Source organism: Myodes glareolus, chromosome 4 (genome assembly GCF_982192425.1).
Source record: "Myodes glareolus chromosome 4, mMyoGla1.1, whole genome shotgun sequence".
Taxonomy (NCBI): domain Eukaryota; kingdom Metazoa; phylum Chordata; class Mammalia; order Rodentia; family Cricetidae; genus Myodes; species Myodes glareolus.
Genome location: NC_142029.1, coordinates 46,226,186 through 46,252,457, shown reverse-complemented (window position 1 = coordinate 46,252,457; position 26,272 = coordinate 46,226,186). Strand labels below are relative to the sequence as shown.

Genomic DNA, 26,272 nt, shown 5'->3' with positions numbered 1-26,272 from the left:
CAGTGAGATCCACTTGAGTGTAGTAGACGCACTATGAAAGTGCGTCTGGTCTAGTGTGTGCCTAGGAGCTGCATGTGAGGAGCAGGGCAGAGAAGAATAACAAAATCGGACAGGAATGTTCTTAAGGGAGAGAAAAGGAAAATAAAGACATAAAAAGAGCAAGGAGAAAGAAAAGAGAGAAAAACAGAAACCAGAAAGAGTGTACTTTAAAATTAATGTATTTATGACATGAAAATATATGTAAGAAAAATAAAGACAAATGCCTGGCTTTTTTTTCCCCTTCTTGTACATGCCTGTGTGTGTACATACACACATCACTTGTTTCTGGTTTTTAGTACTTACCAGAAAAGTTTTCTTGAACTTCATGGCTTAGCCCTGAGAGTAAAAAAAAAAAGTTTTTAGTTACCACCAAAATTCAATTCATAAAATCCATCTACACTTGTAAGATCAACTTAAATATACTATTTCAAACTGCTTAAGACTAGAAGAATGTACTGAGAGACTAAAAGAAAATACGTGCTCTGAAAAAGCTTAAATTTAAATTTAAATTTCTTCCATCTTTTCATACTTCTCCCTATGGACTAAGGAGTAAATAATCAACCACTCACAAGCTGGTAACCGACCTTCATTCCAGACTGACAATCAGACAGAGTAAGACTCAAGAAGAGCAGTTGGGGGGAGGAGGCAACACTGCAATTCAGGTCTGGTTGTGCACCCTGTTCCCTGCTGACACAGGTCAGACAGTGTCAACTTAGCTTTGTGTGTGTGTGTGTGTAATATCTATCTATCTATCTATCTATCTATCTATCTATCTATCTATCTATCTATCTATAGCTATATCTATAAATATATAGATATATATTAAATAGATATATAATATATAATATATTACATAACATATTATATAATATAGCTATAGCTATAGATATAGGTATAGGTATAGATATAGATATATCTCACCATTTAGTACTCCCAAACAATCTTTTGAGAGCCTATAAGCAAGCAAGCACTTTCAGGTATTATGGATGCAATGGTTAAATAGTTAACAGAAGACAGATCTTTATATTCACTAACATCTGTTCCATAAACAGCAAAGGCAAAGTGTGGCTTCACCACTCTGCTCTAAATCTCATTCTGCAGTTTCAGTCTTTCCAATGCAGCACTGGTATCCAGGAGTTGTTTTATTATTATTATTTATTTTGTTCTTCGACAATTTCCTAGTATATAAATGTACTCTGATTGCTTGCAGCCCTGCCTTTTCTTCCCCGCCTACCTGTTCTCTTTCCTACTGATCTCCTCATATTCATGTCCTTTGCTTTGTTTGTGTCCCTCTGGGTTGAACCATGGTTGTCAGTGTGGTCTCTGAATTGGAACTACCTACTGGAGCCTGGTTCATCGGTGTTTATACAACTGAAGACAGCAGGCCCCTCTCACCTAGATTCCTTTAGTAGCCTGTTCTTCAGTACCAAGGGATAGGGCTCCACCACGGGCCCCACCCCACAACCATCCCCCATTTATGAATGACTGCTGAGAAGACCTATATTGTGTAGATCCAGTATAAGTAACCACAGTGGCTGTGAGTCTATAATTACATTGATTATATCATCTAGAGAATGGGATTTCACTCCCCTTCTCCCTATCTTCTGGTTCTTAAATTCCTTCTGTTCCCTCTTCCACTAGGTTCTTTGAGCCTTAGAAGGGGTGATATAAATGATTTCTTTAGGGCTAAGCCCTCATCTGTCACTCACTCTCAGCATCTTGGGCAGCCATGAGTATCTGCATTCACCACCATATACTGTGAATAGAAGCTTTTCTGAGTAGGACTGAGATTAGCCTGTAAGTGTAAGACCATAGATATTTAGAAGGCAGTTTGTCTTTATGTCTACTTAGCTAAAATCAGTAGTGATTTTCCTCCTACAGCCTATGATATATGTGGTTTGGGGTTAGGTTTACAGCACTACGCATGGGATCCCTTCTGTGGAACATGCTAAAATCCAATCAGAGAGAGGTTGATTACCCCTATAACAGTCATGCCACTGTTGCCTGGAAGGTTGAAGTTGTAGTTCATAGAGTTTTCCGCTAGAGAAAACTCTTGCTGCCTGCAGGACACCTCTTGCACTCTGAAGGCTAGACAGCAGGGAGAGGTTTCCAGCTCAATTCCAACATGAGCACATATATACATATGTTGAATTGCATAATTTTTACAGGAATTTTTGCTTTTTATGCATGCAGGCAGGACATTCCCATACATAGCCAGTTTCTCCAACTTCGTCTATCCTGTAGCATACAAAGTGTGCCTTGATAGAATCCAGTCTGTTATATTTTCCTCTGTGGGCTTGAGGCCAACCAGAGGCTATGAATAGTCTCAGACACTGAAAGATGCTGATGTTCAATGTCCAAAACATCTTTAAAAAGTAGCTACAAGTCCTGAGCCAAATCCTCCAAACCTTTATATAAGCACAATTTGACTCCTCCTTTGCATCACTAGTTATAATGAGGTATAAAATCCCCCCTTTAACAATCATCCTGTGATGTGTACAGCCTCTCTGAAATGTTTCCCTAGTACATGTCTAAACCAGTGGTTCTCAACCTTCCTAATGCTACGACCCTTTAATACAGTTCCTCATGTTATGGTGACCCCTACCACACAATTATATTGTTGATGCTTCATGCCTGAAATTTCCTACTTTTATGAAACATATTGTAAATATTTTTGAAGACAGAAGTCTGCAAAAAGGGTCGCAGATTGAAAATTGCCAGTCTAGCTGGAGACTGGTGGTTAGGGACTCCTTCTCTGAAGAATCGTATTTAGGACAGTATGGGGACACTTCCTTTTGGGAGCTCCTGCCAGCACTGCTTTGGGAACAACTTTAGTTACAACTGGGAGGGAAAATCAAGATACGCTATTGCCTAGAGTGACAACAAAATTAATTACAAAGTACATGAAAAAAAAACCAGATGCCGGGCAAGAGGTCTCCCTTAAAATGCTAATGACTACGGTGATTAAAAATCTCCCCCTTAACAGGCAAATGGGCTGTATGCTGGAAAAAAAAAGTGGGGCGGGAGGGCTGGAGAGATGGTTTAAGAGTCCTCACTATTTTTCTACAGGAAAGACCAACCCTAGTTACCATCACCCAGGTTGGACAGCTCATAACCACTTGTAAGTCCAACTAAAGGGGATTTGATCTCCACTTCTGGCCTTTGTAGGAACCCAAACACATACAAAGAGATATACATACATAAGCAAAAATTAAAAATAAAACTCTTTAAAATTTTTAATGAAAGAACTAAGCATTCTATAGGAAAGGACACATTCCCAAAAAAAAGCTGTAGAGGTTTAGTCATCTACTGAATGAGGCTGGGGCGGGGGGTGGGGTGGGGAGCTGGTAAGGAAAAACAACAGTCAATTCTGAGCAAACTCAGAACTAAAGATACTTCATTAATAAAAGAAAGAAGTGAGCAGACTTCTAAAAGTTGAGAATTTCATCTTGTATTTTGTTCAACAAACTTGCATGTTCTCTTATGAAGAATGCATGTTTAAAAGATTGCTGCTGGGGTTGATAAGACAGCTCAGTGGGTAAAGGTGCTGCCCATGCAAGCCTGACAACTCAAGGGACCAAATCTATAAAACTGCCCTTTGACCTCCATACATGTTATACCATGACACTTGCATGTTCACATCATATACATATGCACAATGATAATTTAATTAAAAAATTAATATATATTTGCTATTGTTCAGGGATTGTTTTGTGTGTGACACATTTATTTTCTAACTAGAAATACATCATAGTCATAAGAGAAGAAAACAATGAGAACTTAGACTCAATTTCATTACAGGTGACAAACAGATCCAACATTTGGTCTCTTTGGTTCCAGAACTTCTTACCCCCAATAGGTCAAAATTAACAAGGCTTATCTCTGGCTCTTAGGAGATGAGCAAGCTTGCAGTCCAGGCTGTTTGGTTGTTGCCTCTGACATCCTGGGGCGCAAGGAATGGACATCCCAGTAAGTAATGCTCACATGGTGACCAGAGGTCTCCAGAGATTTATTTAAAGCCATCAAGTAAGACACTTATAAAAGTGAACCAACGTTTTATGATTGATTCTGATCACATCTGATTGCATGAAGTTGGGGCTCTGTCACACAATGAACAACACATTAGGCTTATAATTACTTCAATATGGAAAGGGGACCATGCTGCCATTTTAGTAGCGTGAAGGAAAAACACTGACTGTAAAGTGGTCAGAAATGACAAACCAAAATGATGATAGCAGATAAAACATTACAGCCATCTAGACTGCAGACCATGCTACTGTCATAGTGAAAGAAAATGAAAATATTCTCATTAGTAAAAATGAGATACTCACCAATATGTATAAGATAAGAATGATCCTTGATAAAAGTTTCTGCTCTCAAGGAGTCACCCTGGAGGTCAACGATTACTGAGTCTAAACTGATAGTCTTAAAAGGAAGCAAAAATAGAAAGATGAAAAGTGAGAACTGCCCTAAAGAACTCCATTTGTGAGGTGATGAAGGGCACTTTCCTGGTACACGTCTCCAAGCAACATGAATATTATTCCTGGTTCTCATTTCTCCCTCATTTCTCCTTCATATTCATGGAAGCCAATCCCTTCCCTTCTATGAATGTCACTGTAATTCTAAGCACACATTTCCTCTGTTTAATATCCACTGCGGCATGGTCTTAAAGTAATGAACCCTACAAACTATCTGTAGAACACTTGTCAGCATCTATTAGTTGCTAAAGAATATTTTTTTTAAGAAACAACATAGAAAAAAATTAAGACTATGACCCAGAATTCAAGACCTTTAATTGTTTTCATTTTAGTTTTTCTACTACCATGTGATTCTGAGAAAGTATGTAACCTATTGATTTCCACCTATCTCAAAATTATTCAAGAAACTTTTTTAAAGTTTTTTTTTTTAATTTCATTTTACATTCCAAACATAGTTCTCCATCCCACCCCTCCTCCTGCCCCCACATGCCTCCCCTCCACCAGCCTACCCCTCATTTACTCCTCCCAAGGGGTAAGGGCTCCATGGGGAGTCAACAAGGTCTGGCACATTAAGTTGGGGCAGAACCAAGCCTCTCCCCCCTATATTAAGGCTGAGCAAGGCATCCCATCGTAGGGAATGAGTCCTGATAAGCTAGCTCATGCGCCAGGATAGATCCTGGTCCTACTGCCAGGGCCCCTCAGATAGTTCAAGCTTCACCACTGTCTCCCACACATGGAGAGCCTAGTTCAGTCCCATGGAGCCTCCAGAGCTGTCTATCTAGAGTTCATGAGTTCCCACGAGCTTGGTTCAGTTGTCTCTGTAGATTTCTCCATCGTGATCTTGACCTCCCTTACTCATATATTCCCTCCTCCCTCTCTTCGACTAGAAGCTTACGAATGGGATGATGTGTCCAATGCATGGTATTAGTAAGTCTACACAGAAACTAAAGAGAGGTGTTGTGTACTTACTACTTATACCATGCATTACACATATTGTCCTATTCGTAAAGGTCCCCTTTCCTCAGTCACTGCATTTCAAGCCCCACTGAAATTACTGTAGAAATAGATTCCATTCACAAGGCTCCTCAAATGTGGAAGGTGAGCAGGCACTGGAGGATGTGGCTGGAAACAATGTCAATACATTCATCCAGCTTTCTAGCTGGACTATCCACCTGTGAAAGCCAAGTCTGTGGACTTGGCCCAGAATCACATTTCTGACGTATAATGGTGCCTTATATAAAAGAAGTGCCACTTGAAGATTCATAAATAAATGAGCAAGCTCCCTAACCTTATTTCCAAGAGGCACCCAAATGCCATTAACAGTTCAAATATATTAAGTCTCAGCAGTATAGTCTTTCTAATCCCAGAAAGTATACTCTTATGGCAAAGTTAACTGGAAAGCACACAGAACAACACTCAATAGGTTTAAAGGCTACACAGCATGGGTAGTAACAGCTATCTGCCAGGCAGGAGCCAGAATACCTACCTAGCTTCCAAACACAGTCTTTGGGGAAAAATTAACCCAAACTAGGGAGAACATTTGCCTTCTGCCTCAGGATTGTTATGGAGAACAAATAAACTAATATAAAAAAAAATCTTAGGAAAGTATCTGCATGTAAATAAAAGCAACTAATCCTTACTATTTATTTTCCTCTTGTTTTCGACGGAATGTTTACCTTTTGTTTGGTGTATATAGCAATGGTGACTGAGGACTCTGTTTGGAACCAGTCATAACTGTAAGACAGTAAAGTGAAATGAGAAAACATCCAGAATGATGTGCGATAACACGTGAAATTGTCAACATTTAAAATCCACAGTGGGAAATAGACTTCTCCAGGTAAAACTTGTATCTACATGGTAACCTTAACATGTTACAGTCATCATGATAAACCTGACATTTATTTCCAAATAGACCACCAATATGGGCAAAATAAAGGCTATACATTCTTCTAAAAATCTTCTCAGCGTAATAACAGAATACATACATGTGTTGTTAAGGAGCACAAAGAAATCTGCATGCTCACTGCCTTCCTTCTCTATAATGAAAATATCACTACTAAAGAAATTCATTCTTGAGCTGGGAAGACGACTCAGTGGGAAATACTTGCTAAATAAATATCAAGACAAGAGTTCAAATACACACAGTCCACCTAAAGCCTGATGAGGGAGTGCACATCTGTAATCCCAGTTTTCTTGTGGGAAAATGGAAGGCAGAGGCAGGAGACTCCCTGAAAGCTCACAGACTAGTTGCCCTCAGCACATATGGCAGCAAACACCACGGGGAAAAAGTCCTGTTCCAACCAAGGTGAAAGGTGAGGGCTCATGTCCAAGGTTGTCAAATATTAAAGAATTTCCATTAAAATTTAAATTTAAAAACACCACCAAAATAGACATATAAAGATTGAATACTGAAATAAACAATGGTACAGCTATGTGATGGAATACAGAAAAATTTTCACAGAATATTAACAACAAAAGATATCGCTCACAGACGAGACGATAATACCAATACTACAAATGTAGTGTGTGAAAGTATTGTGTAAGTCAGCCCCAGAGTTCGGCATCTGCGTCTATGTTTTCTAAACTTCCTACCTGAACATACATTTTATCAACAGAAAAAACTCTTTTTACTGGTTTTGTTTTTGTTTTTGTTTTTTTTTTTTTGTTCTTGAAACTGAGTTTCTCTGTGTAACCACCCTGGCTGTACTAGAACTCACTTTGCAGATCAGGCTGGCCTTGAACTTACAGAGATTCACCTGCCTCTGCCTCCTGATTGCTGGGATTAAAGGTGTGAGTCACTATCACCTTACCATAAAAAAAATCATTTCAAAATAGTGGTTTAAAATATTTAAAACAGATCAAACTTCAGTTATCTAAAAATCACTTATGGAACAACCTTATTCTCCAACCCATCTGATAAATGAGGTGCTGCCATTTGTGTGCTAAGGAAAATTGGCAGTAAGCAAGAAACCGACCCCTGTGCTGGTTCCTTCCTGCAGTGTCTGTGGGTCTGGGCAGAACTGCTCTCACTTTGAAATGTAAAGAAGAGTGCATACCTTGGAGAACTAGGGCCTTCCCTGGGCAGTGTATCTGTCACTTGGCTCTTGGGAAGCATGCCTTCACAAAGAAAAACAGTAATTTATCTACACCACACTTAACTCACGTACACACATACATAAGGGACATCTTAATAAACATTCTACTAAATCATAAAGCAAGAACGACCCTTGTCACCAGCATGTTCTTTGGGTATTTTCCTATAGCTTGCTCTCTCTCAGGGGTAACCACTATTGTGACTTATGACACCAAACTAGTTTTTAAATCAATGGACATATATTAGTGGCACTATATACTATATAAAAAGGGATCATAAACCACGGTTTAGTTTGGTCTTTTGTTGTTGTTCATCCTTATATGCATTACAGTTCTCACAAGTCAAACCTAGAATTTCCTGGGATTTTAGTCATTCTGTTAAGTGCATAATTAGTCTGTTTCTTTTTATACTGAAAAATAATGCATTGTATGATTAATTACAATTCACTCACTCTTCTACTGATAAGCATTCTGGTCACTCCTGAACAGGTACTATTATGGGAACGTGGTTATAAACCTTCTTGCACACTGGCATGCACATTTTAAAGAACAAAATCTACAATTCTGGTGGGCATATAGTATGCATGCATGCATGTTTAGTTTTAGTCAAAATGGCGTTGTCTTAGGGGTTCCATTTCTGTGATAAAACATCTTGATCAAAATCAACTTGGGAAGTTTATTTACACTTACTGACCTACAGTAGTTTAGCACTGAGGAAAGTCAGGGAAGAAAGCTGGAAGCAGGAACCAACGCAAAGGCCACAAAGGAGAGTTATTCCTGGCTTTCTCCGTAAGGTTTACTCAAGCCAGCTTTCTTACAGCACCCAGGACCAGCAGTCAAGGGACGCCACCACCCACCATCAGCTGGACCTTCCCACATCAACCACTTATTAAAATACCCTACATGCTTGCCTACAGCCATATCTTATGGAGGTATTTCTCTACTGAGATTTCTTCCTCTTAGAGGACTCTAGCTGTACCAGGTTGACTTAAAATGCCGGCACAGTTGTAGAAATTGACACATCTTACCACAGTGCTTGAGTACTGCAGTTCTACTAGCACACCAATGTGGTATTCTTTTTCCATTTTATTAATTCACATGTGTCTACATCAGCAGGGCCTTTAAAGGGCTACAACAACTGGTTTTCAAGTCATTTCAGAGAGCTATGAGACAGGGAAGCCCTCTGGAGAGTCTGTGGGCACTGTTTCCTCCCTCCAGAGGAGTGCCTTGTTTGTGTCTGGACTGCTGGTAAGTAACTTTTAAAAAGAAACTATAATTTTGTTAACATGTCTCAAACTACAGGAAAAAAAAACCCAGTTATCCAGACAGCCTTAAAGCAATCACAGACTAGTCACAGCCACTACAGGAGGCTGAAGTTGGAAGCACTTCCAGGTGAGAGGTTAGAGATTTTCAGAACTTCCTGTATACTCAGGCTTAGGGAAAGTGCAGATGCAAAACAGCAATACTGTTTGAAATGAGGCTCTCGGTGGAGCCTGTCTGGTTTGTTCAGCTTTCATCTCTTCCACTGTAACTATGCAGAGCACACTACGTTTTCAGACCAAGAGCCTTGGAGATGTGACCACAAGGCCTCATAACTAAAGAAGGAGCAACAAGCATCTTTTTCTAAAATGAATACACTGAAAAAGATAGTCTTATTAAATTATTTGTAAGTGCTGAAAGATATTTCATTAAAAGATTGTAATTTTTCTTTTGGTGGTCTCTTAAAAAACATGCATCAAAATTTAAAATTTACTGTGAGGAAAAAGCATCAACAGAATTCATACATTTCCAGTCATTTTTGATCTTGTACGATCTTGAATGTTTGATTAAGATCAGAAAAAGGCTGGACATAAGCTTGGTGCCAGCACTGGCACCTTATGCAAACCATTGCTTTTTCTTCTTCAACAGGAAAGCACAAAAGAGACCATTTCCAGATACCTTTTAAAATTCAAGAGAGTAGCACAGAAATACAGCTCATTAAAGAGCAAGGCCAAACTTGACAGAATCTATCCTGTTTTCGGCATGAGCCAAAAGAAACCGTAGAACCACATTCTCTGGAGACTCAGGGATAAGTCTATGTCAAAGCAGAGTAAGTCAGGTGTTCCAAAAGAACGTTCAAAGTGTTGGTTGACTGAATGACGCCAGTTTAGCGGCTCTGGGCCTTACTATAAAATAAAACTCATCTATCTCACTCAGGATTTTAATCAACTGTTGAAATAACGACATAGAAAGCAGGCAGATTACATTCACAAACATAATATAGAATTACCACACAACTTAGCTGAGCTAAACGTGAGAAACAGTTACAAAATACAGATATATACATATATACACAGATACATATACGGAAATAGATACAACTATACCCCATTACTATAGAGAATCCAAGTCACAACATGTAATGGTTCCACATTACTTGGAGAGTGAGATCTAAGAATATCTTTAATTGAAACATTAAATACAGTGCAACTGCAGTAAAGATGCTGAAAGCGACATGTGACAGACAAGGAGGATGGTTGTTTCTGCAGCATCACAGAAGAGCCAACCATCAGATGAGCCTAAGAGCAGTCCTGCATTTCCTGCATTCCTGCAGTGTTATACCATGACAACTTCAAACATCGTACGTTGCAAGTTACAGGCTATTTTCACACTTAAAAAAAGGTGATTCTACTGAAAACCTAGCTTGCTAGCCCTATTTCTGTAACTTTGTTTTGCAAAGAGGGAGAAAAAAAAATCAGGATCTACAGGTATAATAATATACTCAGTCAGAGGAGCCCCGTGCAACTCATTATCAGTATGAACCACCACACCTCAACTGGGTGTGAAAGGGGCGGTGCCAACCGTGATGTCCATGCTGCTCAGTCAAGGAACAGAGCAGATTAATATGGTACACGGATCTGTGTACTGACACCAGTGTGAACTCACACACACACCTAAGGGGACCACCTGAGTCCTGCTTTAGTCACTATAAGCATTTATGCTTTGGGCTTAGAGATTTCATAAAAGTAACTGTTTTAAAAGTAATAGTTGAAATAAGAGACACATAAAGTTCTAGTAAATCCTTTAAGTTTGGACAAGCAAAGACAGCTTTTGTATTTTTTTTAATCCAAATACCCAAGATAATTCTGTGAAGCAATAACAACATGTAAGTTTATCACTAATTTAAATGACTTACCATTTAAGACTCTCTTTCCTTCATGGCAGTCTGTATGATGATTCAGGGAGGAAAAAGTCAGGTAAGAATACTATATCATTAAAGAGACTACCCAGTCATTTTATTGGTTAAACTATTAACAGTCTCAAAGGGCTGCTTTCTTCTAGGGTGTGAGGGCAGAGATGGACTGTGACACGGAGAGTCAGTGTGGTCTCTGGAGATCATCAGGACACTTCCCAGGGCTCTGTGCATGTGTGTGTGTGTGTGTGTGTGTGTGTGTGTGTGTGCATGTGAGCGTGTATGTGTGCATGTGTGTGTATGTGTGTATGTCTTCTGCATAATCCACATCCCTTAGTATCTTGGAAAATATATTTCTTGACCCCTACCCCCAAGTGCTGGCAATACATCTGTGGACTCTGAGAATGCTAAGCATGTGTTTTACAACTGAGCCACAAATTATTTCTCCAAAGAGCATATATACCCCAAGTTTTGTCTGAGATGTCATATTCTAAATTAATATAAAGAAAACAATTTATTAGATTATATTCTATAAAATACAAATATTAACACTCCAACGAGGTTTTATTATCTATTATCAGTCTGTGTGTCTATATCTGTATGTATACTGTTATAAACATAAAGTGGCCAAAATGAGATAAATATGTTAAAACTTTCACATATACTTATAATACAATTATTAGAGTTACAACCCAGAAAACCCTCAACAGGTATTTTCTTTCAGGATAGCAGTCAATTCACCAAAGTCTCATATATCTTAGTAAGAACAACTGCGACACAACTATGGTTTTAACCCCTCAGCAGGCTGTCGGGGCCTTAAAGGATGACAAGCTAAGATAACACGTCACGGAGTCAGACTGAAAGGTGACACACGGTAGAATGGCATCACTGTGCTATAAAGAAATGTAAGCCGGGCGGTGGTGCAACCCTTTAATCCCAGCACTTGGGAGGCAGAGGCAGGCGGATCTCTGTGAGTTCGCGGACAACCTGGTCTACAGAGTGAGTTCCAGGACAACCAGGGCTATTATACAGAGAAACCCTGTCTTGACAAATAAAAAAAAACAAACAAACAACAAAACAGAAATAAAAAAGAAAAAGAAAAAGAAAAAGAAAAAGAAATGTACTTAGATCAAAGTGTCCTCCATCCCTCAAACCTGTGGCCCTTCTTTCTTATCCTCCCACATGCTGGAGTTACAGGTGTGTGCCAGGCTGTGCTTTCAAATCTTCTGTCTTCTAATTTATAATAATCCAAATCCCATACACTCCTCTAATTCACTCACCCAACACAAAGTGGCCATGACTAAGAAGACCACCTTGTCATCGTTTCCCTTTTTAATAAAACTAACTCTACACCGAGAGGACTCTTATAATACACCACAAACTACTGCCTTCTCTTCTTCAGGAACAAAAATAAGAGGCCATGGCCTAGAAGGATCCAGAGTTCTTCACCAAAGTCAAGGGTGAATCTGTCTCCCTGCAAATCCAGTTCTATTTTCCTTCACATGTTGTTGTTTAATACTTCCTAAAAACATACAAGACTTAAAACACCATAAAAGTTGTACCTCAAATGGCCTTTGCCATCACTGCCAAAGGAACATCCAGCCATTGCCATTTGTAAGGGAGCACTGATGACCACTGCCTGGTCCTAACTGCCCTCCAGTTTACCTGCTATGGCCTCTGCAGCTGTGATTATCTGCTTCACCTAAGAACAAACAGCAAACTCACAGCACTGTATATTAAATCCATCTCAGTGTGCTACAGAGCCAGCAATCTGATAAATCTCATTTGTCATGAAAAAAATCTGTTTCTACCCAAGGCACTCATAGATTTTGAAAATTATTCCAGGTAATTTGTTTCTAGGAAAAAAATTACATCAGAGGACTATTTTCTTAATATGCACAGAATTCAGTCTGCTGGAACTTAATGGATTCTGCAGAAGTACCCTTTCCCCATTTTTTAATATAAGAAATTCCAGTGTGAAGAAAGTTTGCTTTTAAATTATTTAAATTACCTTCAAAATTACCCCAGTCAAAGTTTTAAAAAGCTGAGCCATATAAACTCTTCTCCATGTTAAACACATTTACATCTGCATCATTTTAGCTGGAAAGAAAAACCTTTTCCCTGAGAATAAATGCAATATTCTCTTTTCATAACTACTTGCATTATTTGGAAGTCTCTATGAAAAAGCAAACTGAGATCTCTTCCTCATGTTGGCTAAATGGCAATGTTCTGCCTGGCCAAAGCCCCTCTTCTCCAAGGGCTTAGTCACTCAGAGGTTACCCTGGAAGCCAACAGCACTCAATTCTTCTTTAGTGTGGCAGGGTAAGGAAAAGGGCAGATCAGAGACAGGAGTGACAAGGGTGAACATACACATGTCCCCAAATCAGCTTTGCCAGAAAGCAAAATAAATACTAACCAAATAAACATCAGTCAGTTGTTGCAATACTGCAAGACACAACTGCAGTTCAGATGTGCATCTGTCTCCTAACTGTTTCACCCCCTAACTTGAATTATGTTGCTAGAATTCCTTCCCTAGGGGAGAGAGAAACAATGTCAATCCCTTCTTCCTGTGTTCCAATGACACATCAACTTATGATTCTACTAAAGTTCACTCTGGGAGCCACTGAGTTTTCAGGTTTACTTAAGAGCAATGAGTGAGAGTCACAGGCAAGAGCACGGGTGACCTTACAGCAACCATGCTGAAAGGTCTGACCCAGTATGGATGGTAACATCTCCATGGCTGTGTATATAGAGTCCCTTCCCCCAGTTCCTTCCCCACCTATGTCCCCTAGTCCTTCTCTGAGACCCCCCAAGGCCATGTGTAATTCAGGTAGAACTGCACACAACTAGTTGGGAAGGATGGCTGAATTCTCAAGTGAGTAACGTCCATGACTCTCCCTGCTCTTCCTTCTAGGAATGAAGGAAACAGTTAACAAAGCCCAGCTATGTGATCTGTTCAGAGGACTCTTGAAGATGGCAGTAGTTTGGCTCAGAGAATAGTCCTGTATAACAAATTACCTCCCTTAAATCTAGCATGTGTGAGCACACACATATACGCACATAAACACCAAAAACTCACGGAGACAATAAGCACTAAGGCAGCAAGAACCAACTAAGGCAAGACAACCGAGTGTGCACATGTCTCATCTGGTATAGGCTGCTTCACTAAGTCCGCTTGCCTGTGTTTACACCATGGAAGCTTTGCTGTCCTGTAAGCTTGTGCTTTGCCTGTCTATCTAAACTGTCTCCATTTTACCAAAAAGGAAACGAAGGCTTTGGAAAAGAACCTTGGACTAACTCTCCACCAAAGCTGAGCCTCCACTGGCAGTCAGCCCACTCACCAGCTGTCCTGGGCTTGCTGACAGAGCCGCATGGCAACATGGTTCCTTGAAATTAATGGCTCAGCACCTCAATCCCAGCACTCAGGACATACAGGCCAGGAGATCCTCAGCTACACAGCAAGTCTGAGACCAGACTGGGCTAGATGAGATGCCATGCTAAAATAGTAATAGTAAGAACAACAACAACTACTACTACTACCAATGCACATACAAAGGTTTCCCCATTTCAGCACTAGTGATGCTTTGAGTCGGATAATTCTCTGTCATGAGAGTCTGTCCTGGGCACTGTATGCTATGAGGAGCATCCCTGGCCTCTGTCCACAAGAACACCAGCAGCATCCAGGTTAGTTGTAATAATCAAAATGCTTCTAAGTATTGACAATGTTCCTTGAGCAGGAAATCAACCTCAATTGATATGCATTGAGAATAAAGAAGCAATGAATTATTCAAAAGTGGACAACATTAGCCAGGCAAACAATTCTGTTGTCCTTAGTAAGTAAGGTACACATGCCTATAAGCCTCGACAGTTTTACTTTTAAATCAAAATGTTAGGGCAGCTCTAAATTCACATACCTAACTGTCCTGTCCCTCTGGGTGTTCTAGTCTGTGCTTCTAGCTGTTTACTAGAAACTGTTCACTGTTAGAAAATGGTTATGAAACCTAAATACATAGATTAAATATGAAAAAAGCAATGGGAGATTAAGACTATTCCTGAGATATACTTTGCCACTGAAAAATATGAGTATTTTTTAAATATGGCATTAAAGTGTTAAAATACACTTATGATCTAAAACTGTGCTCCCCGAAAGAAATATAATGCAACTTAACGCATAATTTAAAATTTTCTGATAACCAAATTAACAAAGTAAAAGCAAGAAATAAACTATATTATATTTAACATTGTACCTGGAATATTACTACTTCATGTGTAATTAATATAACAATTATGAGATACTTCACTTTGATACTTCACATTTTTTCACACTTGAAGTATGAATAGCTGAAGTACAGTGTGTATTTACAGTACATCCTATTTGGTGTGTTAGTCATAGCAACACATGACCGACAACCATCATGGCCATCAGAGAACAAAGGCAGAACATCACTCATCTTTTCATATTTATCAGACAATCTGGTGCTTCTGTGATACAAATTATCAATAAATGGTCTCTACTTCTCCTTAATTTATTATTAATAAATCTTTCTAAGGCACAATACAATCTATAATACCTTTTAAATAAAGGACTATAATAAACAGCTGAATTCTTGCCTGATCACAGTAAATCTTGCAATGGTTTAGGTTCTGGGTCTGCCGGCTTTGCTGTTTTCATTCTGGGATATCCAGGCATGAATTTTCATCAGGACCACACTATAATAAATCAAGTAAACTGAGAACTGGAACTGCTTCATGTGGAAATGCACACAAAATGCCAATTCTGGGACTTATACATTGGGTTCTGACAGTTTGCCTCATGTAAACAATTTTAGTAGAAGAGATTAGGACATTGTGGATATGAGATGGCAAAGAAGAAAAGAGGGTGAGGGAAAGTAGGAGGTGAATATGAGCAGAATACATTGCTCACTCTATGTCATTATGAAAATCCAGTCTTTGATACTAAAAAAACGTCACTGTAGAAAACTCCTCTTCAGCATCTCTACCACCCCCACCAACTTCCACTGCAGGTAGTCTCTTCACCATCTGTCCTCAGCCATCCTGATGCAAGCTCTCTTCCCATGTCATTCTGGAGTTCTACTACGGGTAAGCCGAATGCACCTCCTTGAGAGGCATACAAGCTACTTACTGCTAAAGCCGTTTACTTCTTTCTGGTATACCATCAACTTTTTCTCTTTAACTATTTAGTTCCTTTAAACATTCTGCTCAGTCTGCACAATAAGGTATCTTAAGACTAGGTTTTAATAGTCTCTTTACTTGAGGGCTAAAGGGGACCTATGGTACCCCCACCAAAACATCAGAGGCTATTGTCAAGATTACAGGTTGCTGTCCACAATCTGATGATAGGGTCCTGTTGATGAAGACAACACTTACATCATTGAACACAGAGAAGCTGAACCTATGCCCAATTAAAAGCTACTGACTGATCTGCACAGTACAGGAGAACAAAGGTACTCATCAATATCTCCCAGCCACAAGTCCCACAATCCAACAGTCATATGCCTCCATACATACTGGGGTTATAGTGGCACAAGTGTTACAGAAGTAACTAGCCACTTTTCTATTGAAATTAAGGCCCACTCCATGAAATGGATCCCAGACTTGACACTGCTAAAGTAGTCAAAAACCTGAGACTAAATAGGTCACAAGTGTCAAAGAAAACCTACTGCTAACTCTGTGTTGCAAAAGAAATCCGACTAGCTTTACCCGAAATAATTACACGGAAACTGTATTCATTTAAAGACTGCCTGGCCCATTATCTGTAGACTCTTATTGGCTAACTCTTACATAATGATCTAACCCATTTCTAATAATCTGTGTAGAACCACGAGGTGGGGGCTTACCAGGAGGATTCTAACCTGCGGCTGTCTCGGAGAGGAGAGTCATGGCGTCTGCCTCATTGCCTTCTTCCCAGCATTCTGTTCTGTCTACTCCACCCACCTATGTTCTGACCTATCAGGCCAAGCAGTTTCTTTATTAATTAACCAATGAAAGCAACAAATAGAAATAAGACCCACCTATATCAATTCTGATACAAGAACATGGCAATAAAATGAATACTAATGCTATTCTTACAAAACAGTGCCTTTAACCAATCATCAGAGAAGCTTCTTCTTGCAGTATATAGGAATTAACCAGAAACCCACAACCTGTTAATGGACAGAGAGTAAGGGACTCTGAAGCACTCAGCCCTAAATAGAAGTCTTTGTTAAGCCCCCTCCCCTAAAGGCTCATGGATGCCTCCAGAGAGACAATGTCTCCAAGATATAACAGTACTGATGCAAACGTGAATGCAGGGAGACTGGGAGAACACGTGGGACCTGCACAAGCTCAGGCCAGACAGGGTACCAGCACCGCGAGGGAAAGACACAGGACTCTAATCCCCGCGAGGAGCTGTCTGCAGCTGGTACATGCAGACCATGGAAAACCCAGTCTTCTCCAAAGGAGTGTCACTAGGTCAACCACTCTCCAGGGCAGGCCATGCCCAGGAGTAGAAGACTAATGAAAACAGTCTCCACAGTTTTTTGCTCATTTTTGCAGAGTCTTTGTTTTCTGTTATTCTGTCTTATTGTTCTTTTTCTTTGATTTTCACTTTGCTTCAGAGAGAGAAAGGGAGGCACACAAAGATGGGTAGGTGGGTGGACAGAGAGGTGGGAAGGATCTGGGGCAGAAAAAAGATCAAAATACTTTGAATAAAATATTTTTAAGGAAAAAAGTCCCTTTGCTCACAAACATTGCTTTTCTGCTCTGTGAAATTCTTGTCTTTGCTTCCGAACGATTTGTTGCTTCGATCACTGTCCACTACTACTCCCCAAATATTCCTGACACATACAGGCTGATTCTTCCTCACTGTCACAGGACCTGTCAATAACAAGAATGCTCTCTCATAGGAACAAAACCAGCATTACATGCTAGCTCACCTCTAACGACTGTAGAAATACACTGAAAAATAAAAAACAGCCTCACTGTTATAACTAGGGAAGCAAAGGGTCACAGAAACAGCAGTGGCATTTCTAGCCACCACGGCCACCCACAACACACACTCATGGCTTAGATTCTAGGTGACTGATAAATTTTGCTTCAGTTAATTCACACAATGACTTTAAAACATTCCTTCCTGTGTTCAAGTATATGAAATATGTACGTTGCCATGTGTGTGCCTGTTGGTATGTGGCCATGGCACACAGGTAGAGGACACAGGACAGCCTTTGAGTATTGGTCCTGCTATAAAACCAGGTTAGCTGGGTACAGGCTAGTCAGCCTAGCTCCTGTCCCTGTCTCTGATCTCCTTGTAGGAGCAATCTGGGATTACAGATGCTACACTACTACCTGCAGCTTTCACTTGGGTTCTGGGGATCTGAACTCAGATTGTTGGGCTTGTATGCTGTGTGTCAAGTGAACCATGGAGCCATTTCCCTAGTCTAGGGTGCTAATTGTTTTGTTGTTGTTTGTTTGATTGGTTGGTTTTGATTTTTCAAGACAGGGTTTCTCTGAGTAGCCCTGGCTGTCCTGAAATTCACTTTGTAGATCAGGCTGGCCTCAAACTCGGAAATCTGCTTTCCTCTGCCTCCCAAGTGCTGAGATTAAAGGCAGGTACCACCACCACCTGGCTAACAGTGCTTATTCTTATATTCCATTTTACTAATGAAGAAAGCATTTAAGATCTATTGTAAGTAGATCTCTAAGTAGCAGAGATGAGACTTAAACCCAAATCTGTCTATGAATCTCCGCTCCTTCCAAAGGTCACATTGCATCAGTAATCAGTAGCAGGAAGAGAGACGGAATAGAAAAGGAAGTTTTATATTTTGTTTCTAAAAGTTCATACCTTTTTTCCTAAGAAACATGTTTGTCCTTCCCCAAACCAAGTGCTTATAATTGAGTCCTTTCTGACGAGGACAGTAACGGAGGAGTGGGCTGCTTTTCGTCCCGGCTGTCAGGCTATCTTACATCCGAAATAACCACACAGAAATTGTATTAATTAAATCACTGCCTGGCCCATTATCTCTAGCCTCTTACTAACTCTTACATCTTGATTTAACCCATTTCTAATAATCTGTATATCACCATGAGGTCATGGCTTACTGGGAAAGATTCAGCATGTCTGACCTGGTGGCTCCATGGCGGCTCTCTGACTCTGCTTTCTTCCTCCCAGAATTCAGTTCTGTCTTCTCCGCCTACCTAAGTTCTGTCCTATAAACTAGGCCGTGGCAGTTTCTTTAGTCAACCAATAAAAGCAACACATAAACAGAAGGACCTCCTACACCAAAGGATACAGTCTAAAGCCCTCATTTCCTTATCCCCTGGTTCTACTCTTATAGGTGGGGTTTGGTTTTTTGTTGATCTAATGTATAACTGTTTTAACTTTTCTTCAGAGGAACTCAGTTGGACAGTTGCTTTCCCTCAATACTTTCAAAGTCTCTTTATTCTATTTTTTAAAATCCTCTTCTGCTGTTTGGGAATTCAGGTGTAGTCGTCAGCACTAAACTCACTGCTGTGTGTGAGTCACTTTGTTGGTGAGCCTCCCTCTGGTTATACTTCCCATCTTCTCATCATTCACACTTTCACACTAAGAGTCCCCATGTATGCTATTGTTACTCACCTTGTTTGCGGTTGGTTGAACTTTCAATATCTGACTTTTACTAATTCTGAAAAGTTCTAGGCCTTAGCCCCTTTGTGCATTGTCCTTACTCATTCTCACCACAACTTCTAGAAATGTGATTACAAGCCTCAGGCTTAGGAGACTCCATGTCTCCTGCATGTTTTCTATCTTCTTGTGTCCAGTAATCGGCTCTGCATAAGTTCTGCTCTTCAATCTTGTGTGCACTGAAGTTTTCCACCTTGCCTTACCTATGCACTAGTCATATGATGAGCTCTGACTTCTCCTGCTTCGTTTTTCCTTCCTATAAATTAGTTCTAGTTATTTTCAATTCTGCACGGTTGCTTTCAGCAACCCATTTTAAAGGTTATCAATTCAATCTCATTTCTCTAATATTTAAAGCATAATTATCTTTGCTCTAAAGAAGAATAACAAAACTCAACAGCACACCTGCCATTTATTTCTGACTTATTACGTTGGAACTGGCCTATGTTTGTGGGAAGTGTTTCAGGCTGGACTCATGTTCTTCTACAGATCCACAGAGACATTTGCTAAGTATGCTGGGAAATCAGTAGTGAGAGACTAGTTCTTGGTCTGAGGTTCCTGGGATCACACAGGTAATATGCTTAAATTCCAAACTTACTTCAAACTGGTAAATGGCCTGTCTGAATTCTCAGGTGAGAACTGGTTGGTTAGGAAAGGTCTGGACACACTGGTACATAACTAGTAACAGAGAATCAGAGTGGTTTCAGGAAAATCCTCCAGCACCCATGCAAGCAGGGTCTGCGGCTGGCTATCGAGACTGAAGCAAGCTCTACCAGTCAGTGCTCTTCTAATATGAGTTTAACATCCCTAATGAATAGCATGCTAGCATCCCTCAAAAATAAACTTGCTAGTATTGTAGATCGGTAGCAGAATGCTTGTCTAGCATCACAAGGCCCTAGGTTCAATCCTCAGCACTGCAATAAGATGAAATGAAGATAGCTTGCTTGCACAGTCAGGAATGGTGGTGCACACTTTTAATCTCAGCACTCAGGAGGCAGAGCATAAAGGACAGATGCAAACCTGAGGTACCCCTGCTCTACACATCTCAAAAAAAAGAAGGAAGGAAGGAAGGAAGGAAGGAAGGAAGGAAGGAAGGAAGGAAGGAAGGAAGAAGAGAAAGAAAAGACATGCAATCTGTGAAGAGGTGCATTGCTTCCTATGCTATACTAAGAACCCTAAAATTCTTTCTTGTCATTCCATCACAACCGTTTCTCCCCTCTGCTTTCATATAAATCCTTGATAGTACCTAAGTGGGAGACAAATCTAAGTTGAAGAGCTCCTGGCCTCCTTGCTGGGCTGGAAGCACAATGAAGGTTTTCTTTTAATAAGAACTAAGTTCTAGAATAATGGCTTCAATACACACCAGGTAGGGCTTCCTCACAACCTTGAGAACTTTGGCCAGATTCTCAGAGGAAAATTTTTTGTTTTCCCTTATCATCTTATAAAAAAGGCCACGACAGACAAGACAATCCAACATCTCCCTTTGCTGTTAAATACACTTTTCATTAAAGAGCAGGCCATAAACAGGGGCTCAGTTCCAACTTTGCTTCTTATAGATCTAAGTACTTGTCTCTTATCCTATGTGATCATGGGTATTCCTGTGTATATCTAAAACCTAAGGACCTACACAGGAGTTTACTGAGAGAAACTTTCAGCAATAAGGTGTCGAATTACAAAACTCCCTGAACAGACCAATCCGCTCTGAATTTAAGAGTCATGAGTCACTAAAAAGAAATGACTATACCCCTTCACAGAAAGGGGTTATAGGAAGTATTTCTGCCACTGCAATTCCATTCAAGTCTCAGAGGGCGCTCTTCTGAAAGAGATCAGGAAGATCTGACTTTGAACAGCTGCAGGAGAGCTCTAACTCAGAGGTAACTATATTTTAAAAGAAGCTTCCCCAAGAATGGGACTACACAGGTGAAGAGACAAGGAAGATTCAAGATAAACCCGGGGACGAAGACAGGAGGCAACACTGTCCTGTATTACTTCTTATAGTCTTTAACTTCTGGGTCATGTGAGAGCAATCACACCAGGCAAAAGCTGAGCATGGGGCCACACACCTGCCAAATCTGTAATCCCAACCTCTCAGAGGCTATGGAAAAAGGATCATGAGTTTGAGTCTAGCCTGTAATAACAGAGTGAGAGGCCAACTCTAAAGATACTTTTAAAAAAATAAACATAAAACCACTAAACTAAAAAATACTCAGCCAACAACCATAACCAGTACTGCCACTAATCTGTTTAAGGACAGAATGTGAGATTACTGAAAACAAGGAAGCAAATACAGTTTTCCTTCTGATATTTTCTCCTTGCAACTTTCTACAAAATATATCGCATTTTAAGGGAAAGTCACTATAGAATTCCTTATTTTTCTTTTCTCCATTTCATGTGGTGCATGCCTGTGTACGTGTATGTGTGTGCATGTGCATTTTGTTACATGTGTGGGTACGGGAGGCACATGTATGTGTGTGCATGCATGTGAAGGACCAAGGCTGAATAAAACCTTTAGAGCAGCTACAGCAGAAATCCAGTAAAAATGGGGAAAATATTGCGATTTATCTAATCCTATTCATTGAAATCCAATTTTATTTTAAAAGGCACTGGCTTTTTTACTTACCTTTTGGAACAGCAGGCTTCACAGCCATCCTGCCAACCAGGCATTCTTTCAGCATGGATTCATAATTGACCCAACGATGAACCTGGGAGACGAATGGCCGACAAGCAACGTGACTCTACCTCCATAGGATGCTCCTGTTTTACCATGAGTCAAGCTAAACCTTCATACACTGCTCTGAGGCTGACTCAGCTAGCCAGCAGCAGACAGAGACTGTTTAGAATGCTATTCTCAAAGTGATGTCTACAGACCTCTGGGTGTTTCTGATACCATCAAGTGTTCACGAGGGCCCAACAATTTCAAAGAAATACTCAGATATAACCTGCCCTTTTAACTTCTTTGCCATTTGCAAAATGTTAAAGAATATCCTTCACAACCGGGTGGTGGTGGCACATGCCTTTATTCCCAGCATTCAGGAGGCAGAGGCAGGAAGATCTTTGTAAGTTCGAGGTCAGCCTGGTCTATAAAAGCTAATTCCAGGACAGGCTCGAGAAACCCTGTCTCGAAAAACCAAAAAAAAAAAGAAGAATATCCTTCACAATATATGAAGATTATTGTCATATTCTTCCTGTATGATGAAACAGAAAATTCTAACTCAGGCTAGTCTGGAACTCACTATGTAATTCAAGCTGCCCTCTAACTCACAGTCATCCATCCATCCATCCTCCTGCCTCAGCCTCCTGAGTGTTGGCATTACAGGTGCACATCACTATGCCAGCAGCATAACACTGTTCAAATTAGCAAAATTCTAAAAAAAATTAAATGCTTAATTGTAAAAAGGTAAGTAAAGAAAAATGCAACATTCAAAGACATCAGTAAAGGAAAATCATTTATTCAATTATCAATTTATTCAATATAATTATCAACGGTCATAAGTGCTAGTCAACGTTAAAATAACTAGGTCAAATAATATTGTTAACAGAGTCTTAATAATCCTGAGGAAACAACACTTAAAAGCAAATATATTACAAAGTAGACATGAACTTATTATTATTTGAAACTAAATTTGATTTGCAGTTACTTACAGTACACACACTACTGTACGTAAACCTGCCTTTGGGAGTGTGAGAATGGGATGATTTCAACAAACAGATACAGGAGACAGAGAGACCCAAGGAGGCAAGGGCACACAGCTTGTTCATCACAGGACTCTAAAATAGCAGACACTTAGGTGTGTTCAAGGTAGAATATTTACTCTGACATACTATTCTATTTAGGGTCTCAAAGACCAGTCAGATGACTAGCTTTATTTCACTGTTAGTAACAACCATCTAAGGGCTGACAAAGCAGGCTCCTGCTCAGACAATCATCTTTAAGAATATATTTGTCATGTTACCCAAACTGGACCCGAACAGAAAGTGATCTGGTTAGTACTAAAGTGCCAGGGCCAGAAACTGCACTGGGGACTTGAGTGGAACAAAAGGGTGCAGATTAATGAGAGAATCTAGCCAGTGACCTCAAACTGGGCCATGATGAAAAATGACTTCTCAGGAGCTCAGCCCGTCTGTGGACACAGGAAGCAGGGAACACAGAAGGAAGGGAAGCCAGTGTGATTGCCAGAGACTGAGCTGAATATACCAACAGGCCATCAAACTGGCCTAACAGTTATGAGGAAATTACAAAAAAAATGAGTCAGCAGTGGGACCAAAACTGGAAACAGATAAAGCCAATAAAGATATGAACCAATAAATTCTTTGTACAACTCAAAACATGGTGTGTAGGGCAAGTTTTATAGTAAAAGATGCCAGACATTTAAAGAATACACCAGACGCTTCTAAAAGACAAAACTTTATTTCCACAGTGAGTGAAAGTCATAAATTTTATTGGTTCATTAAAGCCAAGGGATGCAGCAATGTGTTAAGTAAAGAACCGCCTTTCTTACACATGTCCCATGTAAACTCGGTGCTGGGGAACATACAGTTTTATTGAGAATCTTCCGCTGAAGAGGGAGAGCCAGCAGACAGCTACAGCAGACAAGTTAGGCAAACGGTCTTACACTGACTTTGTTTGCATTGTTAGAAAGTAACAAACAACAAACTGCAAAGGGAACATCTCTTAAAGAGCAAGAGGACTCTCCCAAGGGAATGGTAACCCAGCCAATGAGCAAATGCAAACTCTGCAACACGAGGACCAGCACCAGAGCAAACAAGTCCCACAGTAAAGCAGATGCACCAAAGTATTTTTAAATATAAAACAAATTATATCAAAATTACTGATCAAAAATAACTACCTATAATCTCAGAGATAAAGTATTAAAAATAACAGAAATCAAATTATGTTTGATCAAAACAACCATAAAATAACCCAATCTGATTCAAGTATCTTAAATGGTTAAAGCCTAGTATTATATAACACAGTTATCATTTATATACAAAATTAAATGTGAAACAAAGGCAAGATACTAAACTTCTAATGATTATGATATCAGAATAACCACTAACAAGATTGATGGTAGCTAACATATTCTATGTAACTTTTAAATAGTGGGGAAACTAATGTTCATTTGTAAATTTGGAGAAAAGGGTACTGATGCAAACATCTTCTGAGATAATGTAGAACTTCTGCTATTAATTTAGGAAAAGTAAGTTTCCTATTCATTAATCAACTTTATCTAACTTCCTCCAAGAGGTATGAGTCCCACATAGTAACACAGACTGGATGAATAAGACTTCCCCCATGAGGAAAGAACAAGAATGCTGCATGTTAACTAAAAAAATTAATTAAATAAAAGAAAACCGATCTGTAACAGCAGATCCAGCTGTCCCTTCTCCCACTGGTAGTGTTTTCCCTAAGTCAATTACCATCACTATCAAAATAAATCAAGATGAGTGCAAACCTTGCTGGCAGAGGATTCAAAGTACATGTCATATACTTGAAACCATGTTTAGAATTTTGATACAGTGATTTCAAAAATCACATGAGCAGCTTCTACCTGTGAATATCTGCCAGCATTTCAAAATTCAAGCCCACCCATCTGAAATGAATGCAAGCGTTTTCTTCCTACAGATATGCACTGCTAGCCCGCTGCGTACAAGGCTCTGACCACCTGTAGAAACTTACCTCATTAAAAAGATCCGTTCCATCTGCTCCTGCTGCTCGCATCAGTTCATCCTCCCCGCCAGGATGATACTCCATATAGGGGCTGACATTGTAAACAAGCCCTGTACCAAAGCAAGCAGAAATAATATCCAAATGAACTTCCTAAAAATGATAAAACCTATAAATCTCTCCCAGCATTCCATTTAGGAGCTCATTTTTTTTCAAAGTATCATGAACTGTAAATTCTGAAATTTCTCCACTCTAGCAAGCCAGCTAATTGACAAGTCAGTTTCCTGGTCTCTTCAAAACAACAGGGCACTTGTTGGTTAAAGCACTAAAGTTTAAGATAACGATACCCACACTAGAAAAGCAACATTTGCACCAGCTCCTTGAGACCAATTCCTACAGAGCTATGTGCAAAGGGCCCAGTGGACCTGCACACTCCCATTCCTCCAGGAGAGGAACCTGGACTTTAGGAAACTCAGGTCCTACCTGCCAGCAAGAGTGTCTGCTCTCTGCTCTGGAGGGAGACATGATCTTTATTAAGTTGACCCATGAGTAACCTGTTTTTGTTTTAGGAGATACTATACTAACCAGGTTTTTTCAGCATTCAAACATCCATGAAAATATTGTCCAGAACAGTCTCTGCTCACAAAACATAAATGCAAAAGCTCACACAGAATTGCTTCCCAACACAAAAAAAACTCGTGACTTTTGAATGTATACACACACATACACACACACACACACACACACACACACACACACACACACACACCACAGAAATAAAATCTCACCACACTGCCATCTACTGCCCTGGTGGAAATGTGATGAGGACGACGGATCTCTTCTTGACGAGTCAGGTCTTCAGTAAGGCTAAGCACCGATGAGCACTCAGCGTGCTCTGTAAAAGGCCTGCCTCATCTCTGCAGCAGCCCAATAATAAAGGTTTTCAGATCTTCATTTTTTGACCGTCCCCAAATATTTATTTAATCTATGCATGCATTCAACTACATTTTTATCTTTTAAAATAGACAAACAGGGAACAAAGCAGGAAATGCTGATTGGAGGCTTCATCAAGGAAGCAAGCCTTCTATATCTGTACCAGAAAACTAATAGCAGATAAGTTCAGCTGTAAAAATAATTTAAAGGCGCAACAAGAATTGTTTTTTGTTTGA

At 39.9% G+C, this 26,272-nt stretch overlaps 1 protein-coding gene across 6 annotated transcripts in view; it reads right to left on the bottom strand.

Annotated features, from left to right (window-relative positions):
* Positions 1–26,272, bottom strand: part of Cyb5r4 (cytochrome b5 reductase 4) — a 67,429-nt gene that overhangs the window by 21,341 nt on the left and 19,816 nt on the right. For 4 of the 6 annotated variants that reach the window (XM_085689489.2, XM_085689492.2, XM_048435797.3 and 1 more), the window contains exons 3-9: positions 25,116–25,216; positions 22,059–22,140; positions 10,786–10,815; positions 7,574–7,634; positions 6,194–6,251; positions 4,371–4,464; positions 343–375 (exon numbers count right to left, since the gene is read on the bottom strand). In XM_085689489.2, coding sequence (XP_085545615.2) covers positions 343–375; positions 4,371–4,464; positions 6,194–6,251; positions 7,574–7,634; positions 10,786–10,815; positions 22,059–22,140; positions 25,116–25,216 — 459 coding nt within the window. The remainder of the gene's footprint in view (positions 1–342; positions 376–4,370; positions 4,465–6,193; positions 6,252–7,573; positions 7,635–10,785; positions 10,816–22,058; positions 22,141–25,115; positions 25,217–26,272) is intronic. The other 2 variants (XM_085689491.2, XM_085689493.2) reach the window with 2 other exon arrangements.